This window comes from Cryptomeria japonica, chromosome 3, assembly GCF_030272615.1.
Source record: "Cryptomeria japonica chromosome 3, Sugi_1.0, whole genome shotgun sequence".
Lineage (NCBI taxonomy): Eukaryota > Viridiplantae > Streptophyta > Pinopsida > Cupressales > Cupressaceae > Cryptomeria > Cryptomeria japonica.
The window spans coordinates 571,503,330-571,518,231 of NC_081407.1; the positions used below are offsets into that span (position 1 = coordinate 571,503,330).

The 14,902-nt window shown below is 35.9% G+C and overlaps 1 protein-coding gene across 1 annotated transcript; it reads left to right on the forward strand.

Moving 5' to 3' along the window:
• The first annotated feature begins 6,791 nt into the window (after positions 1 to 6,791).
• On the forward strand, positions 6,792 to 11,222 carry LOC131075677 (probable nucleoredoxin 2). The gene is made up of 3 exons (XM_058012528.2): positions 6,792 to 8,031; positions 9,611 to 10,093; positions 10,249 to 11,222. Exons 1-3 carry the CDS (start codon positions 7,372 to 7,374, stop codon positions 10,894 to 10,896), a joined length of 1,791 nt encoding a protein of 596 aa, XP_057868511.2. The 5' UTR covers positions 6,792 to 7,371; the 3' UTR covers positions 10,897 to 11,222.
• Positions 11,223 to 14,902: the final 3,680 nt, after the last annotated feature.

Genomic DNA, 14,902 nt, shown 5'->3' on the forward strand with positions numbered 1-14,902 from the left:
TGCAAAGGTTTCATTGTAATCAACTCCTCTCTGAGAATATCCCTTACACACTAATCTTGCTTTATTTCTGACAACCTTACCATCTTCATTAAGTTTGTTTCTAAATACCCATTTGGTTCCAATTACATTTTTATCTTTAGGCCGAGGAACTAATGTCCAAGTATTATTTTTCTCAATTTGTCCTAATTCTTTTTCCAAAGCTTTAATCCAAAATTTATCTTCACATGCCTCATTGATAGATGATGGTTCAATTTGAGAAATAAGACATACCTCTTCATTTGCCAATCTTCCTCTTGTCATAACTCCTTTAAATTTTTTTCCAATTATCTGATCTTCAGAATGATTCAATCTTACATACCGAGGTGTCTTAGTTTGTTGTTGTTCTTCAATTACTGTGGAATCCTCTGATGGTACCAGGGTAACTGGATCTTCATTTTGTACCAGTGGATTTAGTGTAGGTTCATTTATCACAATTTCTATTGTCGGTTCAGAGTCTATATACCTTGAAGTTCCTCTGAATTGTTCATCAATCTTTACATTTGTACTCTCAACAATTTTCTGCAATCTCTTATTAAAACATCTATATGCCTTGCTCTTAGATGGATAACCAAGAAATATTCCTTCATCACTTCTAGGAACAAATTTACCAATATACTCATCTCTTCTAATATAACATTTACTTCCAAAAATTGTGAAATACTTAAGAGTAGGAGTATTACCAAACCATAGTTCATGAGGGGTCTTACCAGTTTCACCTTTGATGTGAAATTTGTTGAATGTGTAGACAATAGTGCTAACTGTTTCTCTCCAATACACGTGGTAAATTTTCTTTAGATAACATACTTCTTGCTGCATCCAAGATAGTTATGTTTTTCCTTTCAACAACTCCATTCTGCTGTGGTGTCTGAGGTGTTGATAATTGTCTTATGATTCCATTCACTTCACATAATGTATTAAAGTCCTTAGATGTGAATTCTCCTCCTTGATCTGATCTTAAACATTTGATTTTCTTACCGGTTTCATTTTCAACCATTGCTTTGAACAATTTGAACTTTCCAAGTGCTTCTGATTTTTCCTTGAGAAAAGTAACCCAACACATTCTAGAATAATCATCAATAATTAGCATGAAATATCTATCACCTTGTAAGCTTTTAGTTCTAGCTGGACCACATAAATCAATGTGAATTAAATCAAGAGCATTATTGGATTTTTCAGGAATACTTTTGAAACTAGCTCTAACTTGTTTTCCAAATTGACATTCCTTACAAATTGTATTCTGAGGTTTCACAATTTTAGGTAGATCTCTAACTGCCTTGGAAGTACTGATTTTTACCATGCAATCAAAGTTTACATGACATAGTCTCTTATGCCATAACCAACTTTCATCTATATGTGCAATCAAGCATGTCTTTTCACTGTTATTCAAATGAAAGATATTACCTCTAGTCTGATTACCGGTTGCAATTTCCAAACCAGTTCTATTCATGATTTTGCATTTTCCATTTTTAAATTGTAACTGAAATCCTTTCTCAACTAATTGACCAACACTTAAAAGATTATGCTTTAATCCTTCAACATAGTAGACATTGTCAATGTTATGCTTACCATCAAGAGATATTGAACCCTTACCTTTGATTGAACAGGCTTTGTCATCTCCAAATCTTACTAAACCTCCATTGTATTCTTGAAAGTTCAAGAATTTACCTTTGTCTCTTGTCATATGATGTGAGTATCCTGAGTCAATGATCCATTCATCCTTTACTTCAACTTTAGCTGTTAGGGCTTGTTCTATCGGTTGAGCAGTAGGTGCCGGTTGATCTTCTGTTATAGCAACAAAAACCCATCCATTGTCTGCTGAATCCTCATCAGAATCATCAGTCACACCTTCATCAGCAATGTAACAAGATTTGTCTTTGTTCTTCTTAAATCTGTATCTCTGATATTCAGGATTAGGCTTGTATGTTCTTCTAGCTTCTTCTCTTAGTCTAGCATGTCTATCAGGGCATCTCGAAGCCATATGACCAATCTTATTGCAGTTGAAACATTTAAAGGGTGATTTACCTTCATACTTACTTCCAACAAGACCTTTTGGCATTTTCCTTGCAAATAGTGCTTCAAGTTCTTCAAGCTCTTCATTCTCCTTCCTAGTTTCTTCAAGTTCTCTTGCATAAAAGGCTTTCCAGTCTGATTTGTCAAATGATGGAGCATATGATGTTGATGCTTTAAAGGCCAAATCTGTCTTTATAGTAGCAATAGGACCAAATTCCTCAATTTCAAAGGCTGAAAGTTTTCCAATCAATGTATCCCTAGTTATTGATGTATTATGCATTGTTCTCAACTCATTTATAGTAGTAACCTTCATTTTATATGCCGGTGGCAATCCTCTTAAGATTTTTGAAACAATTTCATCCTCACTTAAGGTTCCTCCACAACATTTAATACCCAAAACAATTTCATTTACTCTTTCCATAAAAGCAGAAATCCTTTCATCTTCTTTCATTTTCAGATGTTCATACCTGACTCAAAAGCTTTCAAGTTTTGCAATTTTGACTGTGGAATCTCCTTCATTCAGTGTTTCCAAATGATCCCAAATAGCTTTAGCAGTAGACCTATCTGATAATCCCATGATTTGTTGATCTGATAATGCGCTCAGAAATGCTTCTCTTGCTTTGCAATCATTCTCCTCATCTTTAGCTAAGGCAATTGGAGCAGTCTGACCAGCTACAGCAGTAGTATAACCATTCTTTGTAACTTCCCAGATGTCTTTACCAATGCAATTCAGATGTGTCTCCATCCTGATCTTCCATATCCCATAGTTGGTTCCATCAAGTTTAAGACTGTCCTTCTTGAAATAATTAGTAGACATTGGATCTCCTCAAGTTGTTAAACTTCTGCAAAAGAGGCCTGTGCTATGATGCCAATTGTTAGGTCCCGGAGACAACTGAGAGGGGGGGGGTGAATCAATTGTCTAATAAATTTAAACCAAAAACCATTTAACCAGCTTAATGCTTAATACCGGTAAACCAGTTAAGTATGCTGGTAGATAGTGTTAACAGTAAATTGCTATATCGGTAAATATTAATGCATGAAACATAAACATAAAGTCATCCACAACACATAACACCAATATTTGTACGTGGAAACCATGTAAGGGGAAAAACCACTATGGAAAACCTTACCCACAATTAGATGATACTACTGCAGATAGTAAGTGTACATAAATGGGGTCTACACATGCAGAAAGGCCAATAGCCTAGAGCTCACTGCTCAATCACAAAATGGGAGTCACATTGACTACAGTTGGATGGTTAAATCCAATAAGAATGTACTGCACAAAATAGCATCTTCATATGCTGGATTCAGTACCAGTGTAACGCTGATATGCTTCTACAAAAACCTAACTTCACCTTCGAATGATGTCTTCATGTATACCTCTGCTTGATCTCGCATATACCTTCACACAATTCTTTTTCACATTCCACATTTGATCTTACAAATAAGATCTTACATTTATACCATACCCTAAGACCAATTTTAGTAGGTCGGCTCTACAAGATATTACAATAAAAATATTTTACAAATAATACAATATCCGATGCAATAACCGATTGAACTTGTCAGCTTGATGCATTTACAACAATAATAAATCATCTCCATAGCGTGCCATGTTGATCTGGAAAAGATAAGCCTACCGGTGTAACCTTCTCTTTCCTCATTTGAAGGATCCATCTAGCAATTTTGAAGAAGCCTCTTATGAAGTGAAAGTGCAGGTTTATGTGAAGTCTTCAATCAACAAATCAAGCATTTGTCAAGTCTACATCAACCATTTTCATCATCAACTTGAACTTTGAAGATATTGAAGAATACCAGGAGATCACCGGCTATTGATTGGCTTGTACCTCTCCCTTAGGATTTGGTATGGTTTCATGTTGTTTTCATATCTTTGTATGAGATTCATAACAATCATTTTTAGACTTACATTCATGATTTAGATCCATTATTGCATTTGTGATTTGAAGCATTTACACTTACATTTGCATTCATTTAGGGTTTACTCTCCAAGCGTCAGGTAGAACTCTAGATTTACTTTCTTGTTCATTTTAGGATCTTGCACACACACAAGATTCTTGCACACATATTTTCAGTACATTACCGACTATTTATGGAGGTGGAAATCACCAAAACAAGGGGTTTAACTAAGGCAAAACCCTATATAGCCACCTAGACACCATTTTTCAAGTTGCAGGTGCAGGTACAGAGATCCAACAAATGCATGATCTTTGGGACCGACAGAACACACAGGTGCAGACTTACTATTAGAAGAAGATCTCAATTTCATGAGACCAGGGCATATTGCCCTAGTCCAAGATCGAGGCGTGGTGCCCTGGTCCATGACCGAGGCGTGGCGCCCTGGTCCTCTATGTTTTGTAACCTTTTGTGGTAGTTCAACAGTGTAGGGTTTTAGGACATGATTTCCAAAAGGACAACTTTGTGCAGTATCAGAGACCAAGGCATGGCGCCCTAGTCCTACTCAGTCAGCTTCAAATTCCGATGACAGGTGCACATTTGAATTCCTTTTTCTGCTCTATACTCAGTGTCTCAGTTTTAGATCTGTAATTTTCAGTATTTCAGTTTACATCTGCATTCTTGCTCATCTCTCTTAGCATAGTTGATCATTTCATTACATTTGGCACATCTCCTCTTCATAGCAACAAAGGAATAGAAACCCTAATGATATTCCTTGCACGGGAGCTTCACTAGCTAGGTAATATTATATCATGTGCATTCATATTGAGGGGTTTAATATCTCAAAAAATAAGCTTAATATATTACCTATTTGGTGAAAATAGGGTTTTTTTTTTAATTCGGGCTATGCAAAAATGCAATATATGGTCAAAATAGGGAGGTTTTTAATTTGGGTTGTATATTGTGAGGGGGTGATGATAAACAATTTTAGGGCAATACTTTTTGAAATTATGGGGATTATTTAGTATGCCATGAATGCACGTGTTATAACCTAAGTTCACTAAGTGAAGCCCCCATGATTCCTTGACACTCTCTCTCTCTCTCTCTCTCTCTCTCTCTCATGCAAGAAGTAGTCAAAGTGAATCATCTCCTTAGGCTCTTTCATATTCCATTGTGTGCATGAGAGTGGGATTAGGTGTTAGTTTACTTGATTCCATTTTCATCCTACACACTTTTAATATAAGTTGATGACATTTTTAAATGCCTTGGTAGACTTGTCATTATATTATAATGGGAGATATTCTCCTAGGTCAATCTATGGAAATATGTACACAAATAACACTCTTCATACATGCATATGCTCCTAAAATGCTCGAGCAAATCTCAATTCCTTCTATTACACCAATTGAAGTGCCATTATGTGAATGATAATCAAATTGGAGAGATTTCTAAAATGAATGTATTTGATGCCTTGAATATAAAGACATAACAATAAAACACACAAATGTGTGTTTAGTAGTCAAACGTTGGAGGGAAAAAATTGATGAGAGTTGGATCAAATTTAAGTTTTAAATTTGATAGGGTCAAATTCTCAACTTGACCACAAAATGACCCCAAACATAAAAGAGAGCCAATCCAATGTGGGCCTCAAGTAAATGGAAGTATGGGTGTGTAGATATATTAAATGAATGGATAATTCCTATGGTTATGGAAATGCCCTTAGACATAAAGGGGCTAAAACAATGTGGGCCTCAGGTGCATGGAATATGTGCATGCATAAGTACAATAAATACATGGATAATCCCCATAGTTATAAGAAATTATCCTAACCATGAAAGATGTTAAATTAGTTTAGTATATGTAAATATGTGCATGTATAGGTATATAATAAATGCATGGATGATCCTTGTGGTCCTAGAAATAGCTCCATCAATGGAATGGGGACAAAATAATGTGGGCCTTAGGCATATTGAAGTATGCAGATATATAGAGATAAACAATGCATGGACAATCCTTACAATCAAATAAATTATCCTAAACATAAAAGGGAACCAAGTTATAATGGGCCTCAAGTATGCCAAAAAATATGTGTATATTTATTATAAATGTACATAATGTGGACACGTCATAATATGTAAGCATAAGGTGAAATAAAGTGGAGAATAAATGTATAATGATGTGAATAATTAATATATGAATGACAAATACCAAGAAAATCAACATTACACAAAATTATACCGATTGTCAATATTAGCAATATAGGTATAACGAATAAATAAATGACATGTGACAAGAAACTTGACTTCACACACAATTATATCATTTCAATCCAACATACCCTAGTTTGAATCAAATCTCACCATTACAAACAATATTAAACAAAATAAAAGAATAAAAGTGAGAATTTATTAAGAAATAATGACACATAGACTAAACAGATTGTATAGTTGATTAAGGGCTCTGGATTTATATAGGTCCCAAACTGGATTCTCTCCTTGTTTCAGAAGAATTATGGAGGGTTTGCCTTACCTAGAGCTAAACTCCAGATCTAGGAAAATAAGGACATAGGCAGCCACGTCAGGTAAAGGTCAGTAGTGAAAATGGTAGAGATATTGGGCACATGTTTTATGTTGTTTTTCTTAGGAAAGCGACATATGCAAGGTGGGCACTGGCTGAAGAGCAAAGGACGAGCCCGCCAAATGATGATCGCTGAGCTATTGCCACGTTACGTGGCGTTCAGACTGCGCGGATACCCACCCAAAGCAATAATGAATGGTGACTTTAGCCTTTCTTTCTTCCATGCCTACTTTATTACCCACCTTTTGCCTGTCTCGTCATCTCTGTTCTTCAATGATTTACGTGTCGGTCTGATTAATTAAACAAACAACAAATTCCTCTTAATTATATGCCTCCTCACCACAAAATCAGATCCTCAATCTAGGGAAAAGGCACCTCAAATGGTATCTCATGGACATCTGGAGGTTAACTGGCAGGATCATATTTAGTCGGTACAGTGACTGCTCTTCATGGGTATCACGAGATTGATTTAGCTGCAAATCTTCTAGTCTTTGCGAGAGCAGAAGATAATTGTATTTTTAGTGTTCTTGGTTATGGGTATGAGTAGAGACAGATACACAGACAGGGTGGAGACAAACACAAGGACCCCATAGTCTTAGCTTCCGCCACCTGCTCCTCTGGAATCTGTTAACAAGGTGACTAAGTTTTGAGGAAAGTTATGCTTAGCTCATATACGGTGGGCACTGGGCTATGTTGAAATTTGGGGAATTGCAGATCAGATTTAACCCAATGAGATTGAGTTGAGGGTGTGTCAATCTCTGTGCCCAAATTAGTGTCGGTGGTGTGTGGAAGAACTTGGAAGGAAAAAGCATCTGAAAAACTGATTCAATGGCGGAGAATCTGAGGCAAATCAACTCTATCGGTATCAAGACTTGCAGCACCGGATTGCCACTGAAAAACAAGGACTTCTTGCTGATAAATTCCTCGAAAATCCCAGTAAAAACTAGTGTTTTGGATGGGAAATTGCTAGGTATTCTGATTGGGCCTCACTGGCTGATTATTCCTTTGCAGCATGCTCTGTCCGTGCTTTGCCAGTCAAATGAGGAGCTCAGGAAGGCAGGCAAAGAAGTCGTGTTTGTGTATGTGGCGGCTGACAGAGACGAGGAAGTAATTAAAATTCTGAAAAGGTATGGGCAGGAAAACCAGATTGATGGAACGTCTGATATGGAGTGCTTTGAAAGGGTGTTGGGTATTTTGCCCAAGGATTGGCTTGTTGTTCCCTTTGAGCGCTCAGATGTACGGGCAGAGCTCATTAATAGCTACAGATCTGGGATTTTCAGTTTGGCCTTTGTGGGCTCAGATGGCAAGCTGCATACTAAGGATGGTTTAAAAATGCTGGAAAAGTGGGGCGTGGATGCTTATCCTTTTACGGAAGAAAGGATTCAAGAACTTCTGCGGGAAGCTGTGGACTTGGCTTCCAATCAGTCCATCAAATCTCTCTTGACAACAGAAACTAGAGATTCTCTCATAACGCCAGATGGAACAGAGGTAGACATTTAAATTTTGGTAGTTTGTTCTTTTGGGTTTCTGCTTCTCCATATAACTATATTCGTTTGGTTAAAACTGGGTATCTACTAGTAATTCTTTTTGTTGCTCCCTTTGTCAATTAGTTTAATTTACATTCCTTCTCTCTGGTATAACATAGTTCCCTTGCCAGTTTAGGGGACAAATTGCACCACACTAAAAGTGCATAGTTGCTTCAAACATGTAGGAATGGATTGCCGTTCCCCTGTATCTGTAAAACCCCTTGCCTTGTGGTTGAGGTGTGGCCTGTTTTAATATGTTTATTTTGCAATCTACTATCAATGCCGCATCTAGTATAATTCCTACATTTGGGTAAGTGTCGTGTCACAATTTGAGCCCAAAAGTGTTACGTAGCCCACAATATCTCTGTTTTGCAAACCGACAGGCTTACCTGAACACATCTGCAGATTTGCGTGTCGTTTTTTTCATCATGTTTATAGTTGCAAGCTGCAATCATTGCCACATCTAATATGATTCCTACATGTGGGTAAAGCATTGTGTTGGAGTGTTATGACATCATTCGAGCCCATGAGTGTTATGTCACGGTGTCATGACCTCTGCTTTGCAAGTCGACACTCACACAAATCATCTACAGATATGTGTGTAAGATATATGTCGTCTTGTCAGTTTTAGTTAAACTGAACTTCAAAATTATAACTCACAAATGTGGCTCTTCAGCATTTCCCGAGTCCATATGTTTGCTCTTGTGGTGGGGAATGGCCATTGTGGTGGGGAATGGCCACATATCCAATTTTTATGTGTCCAAGTTCTCTAATAGGATTTCTGCTTATTCTTTCTAAGTATTTGGATAGTTTATAATCTTTAAGCTCAATTGTGTTTTTTATTTTGCATTATATAAAATGATAGATTTCTCTTATGTTTGCATATAAGCTCGAAATTATGCATCCGATGGGGTCATTTTGCATTCCTTTCCAAAGTAGGATAAGTTCTGTTTTAATGTATAAAGTGCTCTTCAAACAACTACCCATGATAAATCAAAATCAAGTTGGGTTATGTCTGTTTTTATTTTTAGGCTTTCTTGAGTCCTATTGAGATTTCACAAGTTCTTGCTTCATGTATTATGTTTTGCTTAAGTTCTTTGAGTTTATTGAGAAGTTAATTATCAGCAAAGAGGTCAGAGACTTAGAATAAATGGGTCGTGAAGACGCAAAGTTTGATACTAAATGGTGTTCTGTCAAAGTTAAGTTTGAAAGATTTGTAATATGCCTTGCAACTGGTAGAGAATTGAACTGTGTTAGTGTTAATTTTACTGCCAGTGCAAAAGTGGTCATATATCTATAATAAAGCAAATAGAGACTGACTTGGGCGTTTATAATCTGCACATATGCAATAAGTATGGTTTAGGTATTAGAGACACCTCTGCTGTGTTTAACTCCTCCAAATTATGAGGTTGTACTGTCCAAAGTAGACAAGTGAGAGTGAGAATTCATTCAGTAATTCATGAAATTGCTCTGTTTCTTTAATTCTTGAAATATTTGAGACAATTTTCAGACTCCAACTCCAACATGCCCCGAATTTCCAGGTCAAAGTGGCAGAGCTAGAAGGAAAGATAGTTGGATTATACTTTGCAGCCCACTGGTATCATCAGTGCGTGACTTTCACTCCTGTTCTGGCTGACATTTACAAGCAACTGAAGGAGCGAGGAGCAGAATTTGAAATTGTATTCATTTCCTCTGACGAGGACCGAGTTTCTTTTGAGGAATATCATAGGACGATGCCTTGGCTTGCTGTTCCTTACTCAGATTTGAAGACAAAAAAACTGCTGAATAAGACATTTGAAATAGAGGCTATTCCACGTCTTATAATTCTGGACGTTCAAGGTAAAACCATGCAGACAGAAACTGTAGAACTTATTTATAAATATGGAGTTCAGGCTTTTCCCTTTACACCAGAGAGATTGGCAGAACTGGAACTTGAGGAGCGAGCCAAACGTGCCTCACAGACTTTAGAGAAACTTCTTTTGAACAATAAGAGAAACTATGTTATTGCACCTCAAGGAAAACAGGTAAACATTTTTGGAACACTCTCCAAATCTTACTAATTTGGTTCAGGTATCTGGCTTGACTAATTTTTATGGGATATAATCCAAGATATTCCCTTTTCTAAAGTAGAGCATACTGTACTTATATTGGGTACATGTTAACTACATTGGTTTTGCAGGTAAGCATCTCTTCATTGATAGGGAAAACTGTAGGACTGTATTTCTCAGCTCAATGGTGTTTTCCTTGTCAGAAATTCACACCAAGATTGATATCTGTCTATAATAATTTAAAAGAAACCCTCAAGGATGGTGAGGGTTTTGAGATTATATTCGTTTCAAGTGACACGGATGAAGCAACATTCCAATCATATTATGAAACCATGCCATGGCTTGCATTGCCTTATGATGATGACAAAAATAAAGAGCTTTCACGATATTTCGACATCTGTAGTATTCCATCTCTTGTGATAGTCGGTCCTGATGGTAAAACTGTAACAAGTGAGGGGAGGAAGTTGATTAACTTGCATCGTGAAAGAGCTTACCCTTTTACAGAAGCTCATTTGGCAGAAATTCAGAAGGAAATAGATGAAAAAGCCAAGAGTTTCCCAAAAACCTTTCAGCATGCTGGGCATGGCCATATATTGCAACTTGTCTCTGCTAACTCTGGGGGAGGGCCTTACATCTGCTGTGAGTGTGATGAACAGGGCTCTGGATGGGCGTATCAGTGTATTCAGTGTGGTTATGAAGTCCATCCCAAGTGTATGCAGGATTTCGAGAAAGAAACTGAAGGAGGTCAAAAACTTGATAATAATGTTCAAACTAACTAAGCTTATGCTAATTGTGTCAAAAATAGTTCAGCAATCCAGACAAAAGAGCTTTCTCTCAATTTGATGGTGATAATGAATTCTTCTGTCTTCTAGCCATGTTGACTAAGGGCGCGGTGGAACTGGAAGGTCATCGAGTGACCATTGTCAAACTCAAACTAGTCTGAAGAAGAAGAAAAAAAGAAAGAAGGGTTAATAATTTCTTTAGCTTTTGGAAGCTTTTTCTTTTCAATTTGATGGACTGTGGAAACCTCAAGCAATCTTACATATTTAGAATTGTAATGGTGAAATTTGTATCTCAATTTAGTTTTGTTACAGTTTTGGTGGAATGTTTTTAGTGTACTTACATGAGAAGTGATACACTCGTGTTAGGTTTCACTCATATCCCACTCCTTATTCATTCCTATCCTCAACACATTTGCAATTTACTCATTTATTTCACTTCATTCACACATTTTTCATTACATTCACTACCTACCTTGAGATTATCATTTTATTGTCTAGTCATGGAAGTGTCACGTGTGATTGATCTTGTCATGCATAATAATAAACATCAATTTGAAACTTTTAAATTCAAATTCCAACTTTTTAATCCATTCGTACTTGTTATAAGCCATATTGGTATATGTTTGTTACTACTATGTTTTGGTATTTAAAGACATAAAATGTGTAATTAATTCACATGGAATAACACAAATAAATCAATAGCGCACATCTCAAAATCTGAAAAGGACAAAAGAATTTAGAATGGACCCACTTGCATGCTAGTATATATCGTCAATGAAGTCCAATTGAACCAAGGGTCCAACATAGAAGAGCTTAACTCTAGCAATCCAACAAATTCTTTTAAGGTGCTTATAAACACTACAATCGTTATGAATTCTTCATTCATCAAAAGATTAGAACGAATAAGATTTAGAAATATGTTCTTTATGAGTTAAAATCTACATTTCAAGATTCAAATTTGGGAATTTTGAGATTGAACCTAGAATACTTAAGCTTGAATTTGTGATGTTTGATATTGACCCTCAAAGTTTCTTGCAGTTGTACAGATCTTGAGATTTTCATTAGATTAAGAGCAATCTTGAGATTTTCATTAGACTAAGAGCAATATATTTTTGTAGCTTGACAAATGAAACCAAAATGATGTTAGCACGATTTTTTTAATCTTAGTTTCTTGCATTTAATTTTTTATTTAAGAGCTAGCTTTAAAACTAATTTAGGCTAATTGTGCTTGATTGTGTGCATTTATTCAATTAGACTAGATTATTCATGTAAGTGCATTATTTATTTCTCCAACAGGTGACATTCCCTAAGGTTTTTACTTTTATAGATCTAATATTTTTGAATGCTTTATATTATTTTAGCATTTGATTTCTCCTTCCTATTTGTGCTTTATAGCTTCATTTTTATCTAGGGTTTGTGATTCATTGAGTTACCTTGCATTCACCTATCTACACATCCTTGTATATGCTTTTATGCTTTTAGGGTTTCATTTTTTGATCCGATTATTGAGTAATTTTCAAATTTATTTTATTCTCCTCCTCACTTCTATGTCATTTATCTATCTATATTAGGATTTGTGCATTTGTGATATGATATCCCTGTTGATTAAATTCATGTCAACCTTATAATGCCCACCAAAATACCCTAGAGAAAATAACTAATTTAACAACAAATATAGATTATTTTTAAAAAAAACTTTTACTAATGCAACATAATAAACTATTATTACTCAAGACCATAGATTAACATCTACAAGAATGATTAAGAATATCACATGAATACAACCTTAACCATAAAAACATATTACACAAATGAAAATAAAAACATAGCGACTATCTATTGTTGCATACATTCATCCATTCATTCATTCCCTAGGGTATCTCAATGCCATTACTTACTATCATTAACACACGAACACATCCATATCATGAAGCCATTAGCATCTATTACAACAATTACATTCTTTCCCAAATTAAATACTATCTTTCTTTACATGAGAATCATGAACCATCAAACACATATCCTATCATATTTCTATTAACTCTCTAAGTTCTTTTTAAAACACCATATCCAAATGTTCCTAATTCTCTTATTTTTCTTCACTAACCATCTAACTCAATATGAATCCAAATAACACTACCTAATGTATAAACAAATCTAATTCATTTCCTTCCTTTGAAATCATCATACATTCAATCAAAATAAACATATACATAACCATAGGCAAAAACTATACAAGTACTAGTTTATCTTCCAAATAAGATTACTTATTACAAGATTATCTCATAACACCATTTCCTACAATAAGGATACACATAGCTATCCATTTCAAATCTTATTCCAATATAGTTCACAATCTATTTCCTACCTAATGAATATTCTTACAACATGAACCATACAATGAATACAACATCTTATTCCATTACAAAACCATAGTCTCTACATCATGATGTCCTATTACATAAGAATACAAGGTACAAGTACATAATCTCCTTGCATTTACAATGTCATCATAATACAATAAACTATCTCAATACATAGGAATCAGCTCCACAACTATCCACATAATGAAGAATCATGGAATCCATATCCACGCACGCTACCATCCAATGAAGAACATCCCAATGGAAGAAGACGTCAAACCACCCGGCCATGTGGAACCAAATAGGAACCACCCCTTGTGCTAGGAGATGACATGGGGTTCTAACTCACACTCAAAACCTAGGTTGACACCTAATAACCAAGGGACTCAACATGACATCCACACGATAACATCCAAGAACAATGAATCAATCCACATCACAAGGTTAATCATAAATCAATAAACTCCCAAAGGCATAAATAACAAGAAGGCATACAGATCATGGACACATGTAGGGAAATAGTGTCATCACATGCTATGCTCACAAAGAAGGGGCCACACCACACCTTGATAGACATGTGGAACCATCTCAACCTATGAGCAATCAAGGGAGTTTGACTTACTGTCGCAATGGTCTTCCCAATTCCATCCCAAGTCTTTCCTCAAGGGCTATGGGTGAGGCGCAACGACAACTATTCATTATCTTGATTATGTAGATCTTAATTATCCATTGCCACTAATCAAATTATTATGGTTATCACTTGCAATTAAACATAAACTCTTCATGTGGTCCCATGACAGGTCTAGACCCTAAGCATCCTCTCTAGAAACCTCTTAGAAGCCTATTGCTCATGACCCCAGTCCTACACATGCAAGAGCCCACTCTCCCTATCCATGGACCAAGACCTTAGGGTAAAACATAAATCACAACAACATCACAATAACATCATGAAGGCTCAACAAGAGATAAATCTAAAATCATAACATAACTGAAAAAATACTAAAACACATATGAACCATAAAGCCAACACAAAAGAAAGAGCCTTCACCAATTCAAGCATAATAATAAACAAGAGCAAGGCATGCATTCTTCTTACTCATACATAACCAAATACATCCTGAATCATTCCTCAACAACATGGTATTTTCCCTCTTGCTGGAGCTAATCAAACACATATGCACAATATTCAACTATAAGGCACAAACCATCCTACCAGAGCTCAAATCACACATAATATGATCAAGATAACATCAAGAAACATCTCTAGGAACTCAAATCAATCACAAGAAGCCTTTGGTAAAAGCAATCATATTGAGCAAACTGACAAAACTAGCAACTTAGGGTAGATCAACGCATTAAAAGACTAGTCTGACACATCTGGCAAGTAGATTAGTGTATAGAGGATATTCCCTAGCGCATACATGACATCCTTTAGTGCATCTATGCCATTCTTTAGCGCATTCAGTTTAGAGAGAAAAAATGAGGGTAAACGGATAATACAGGTGACGAAACTTGCTCAGTTTCGCACATAGGCTTGCAAATGAGTAGATGACTCTCCCAGGAGGTGTGGGAGGAAAAAATAGAGCTATAAAACATGAAATTAAAATCACCAAGTCATACAAATGAAATTCAACAACAAA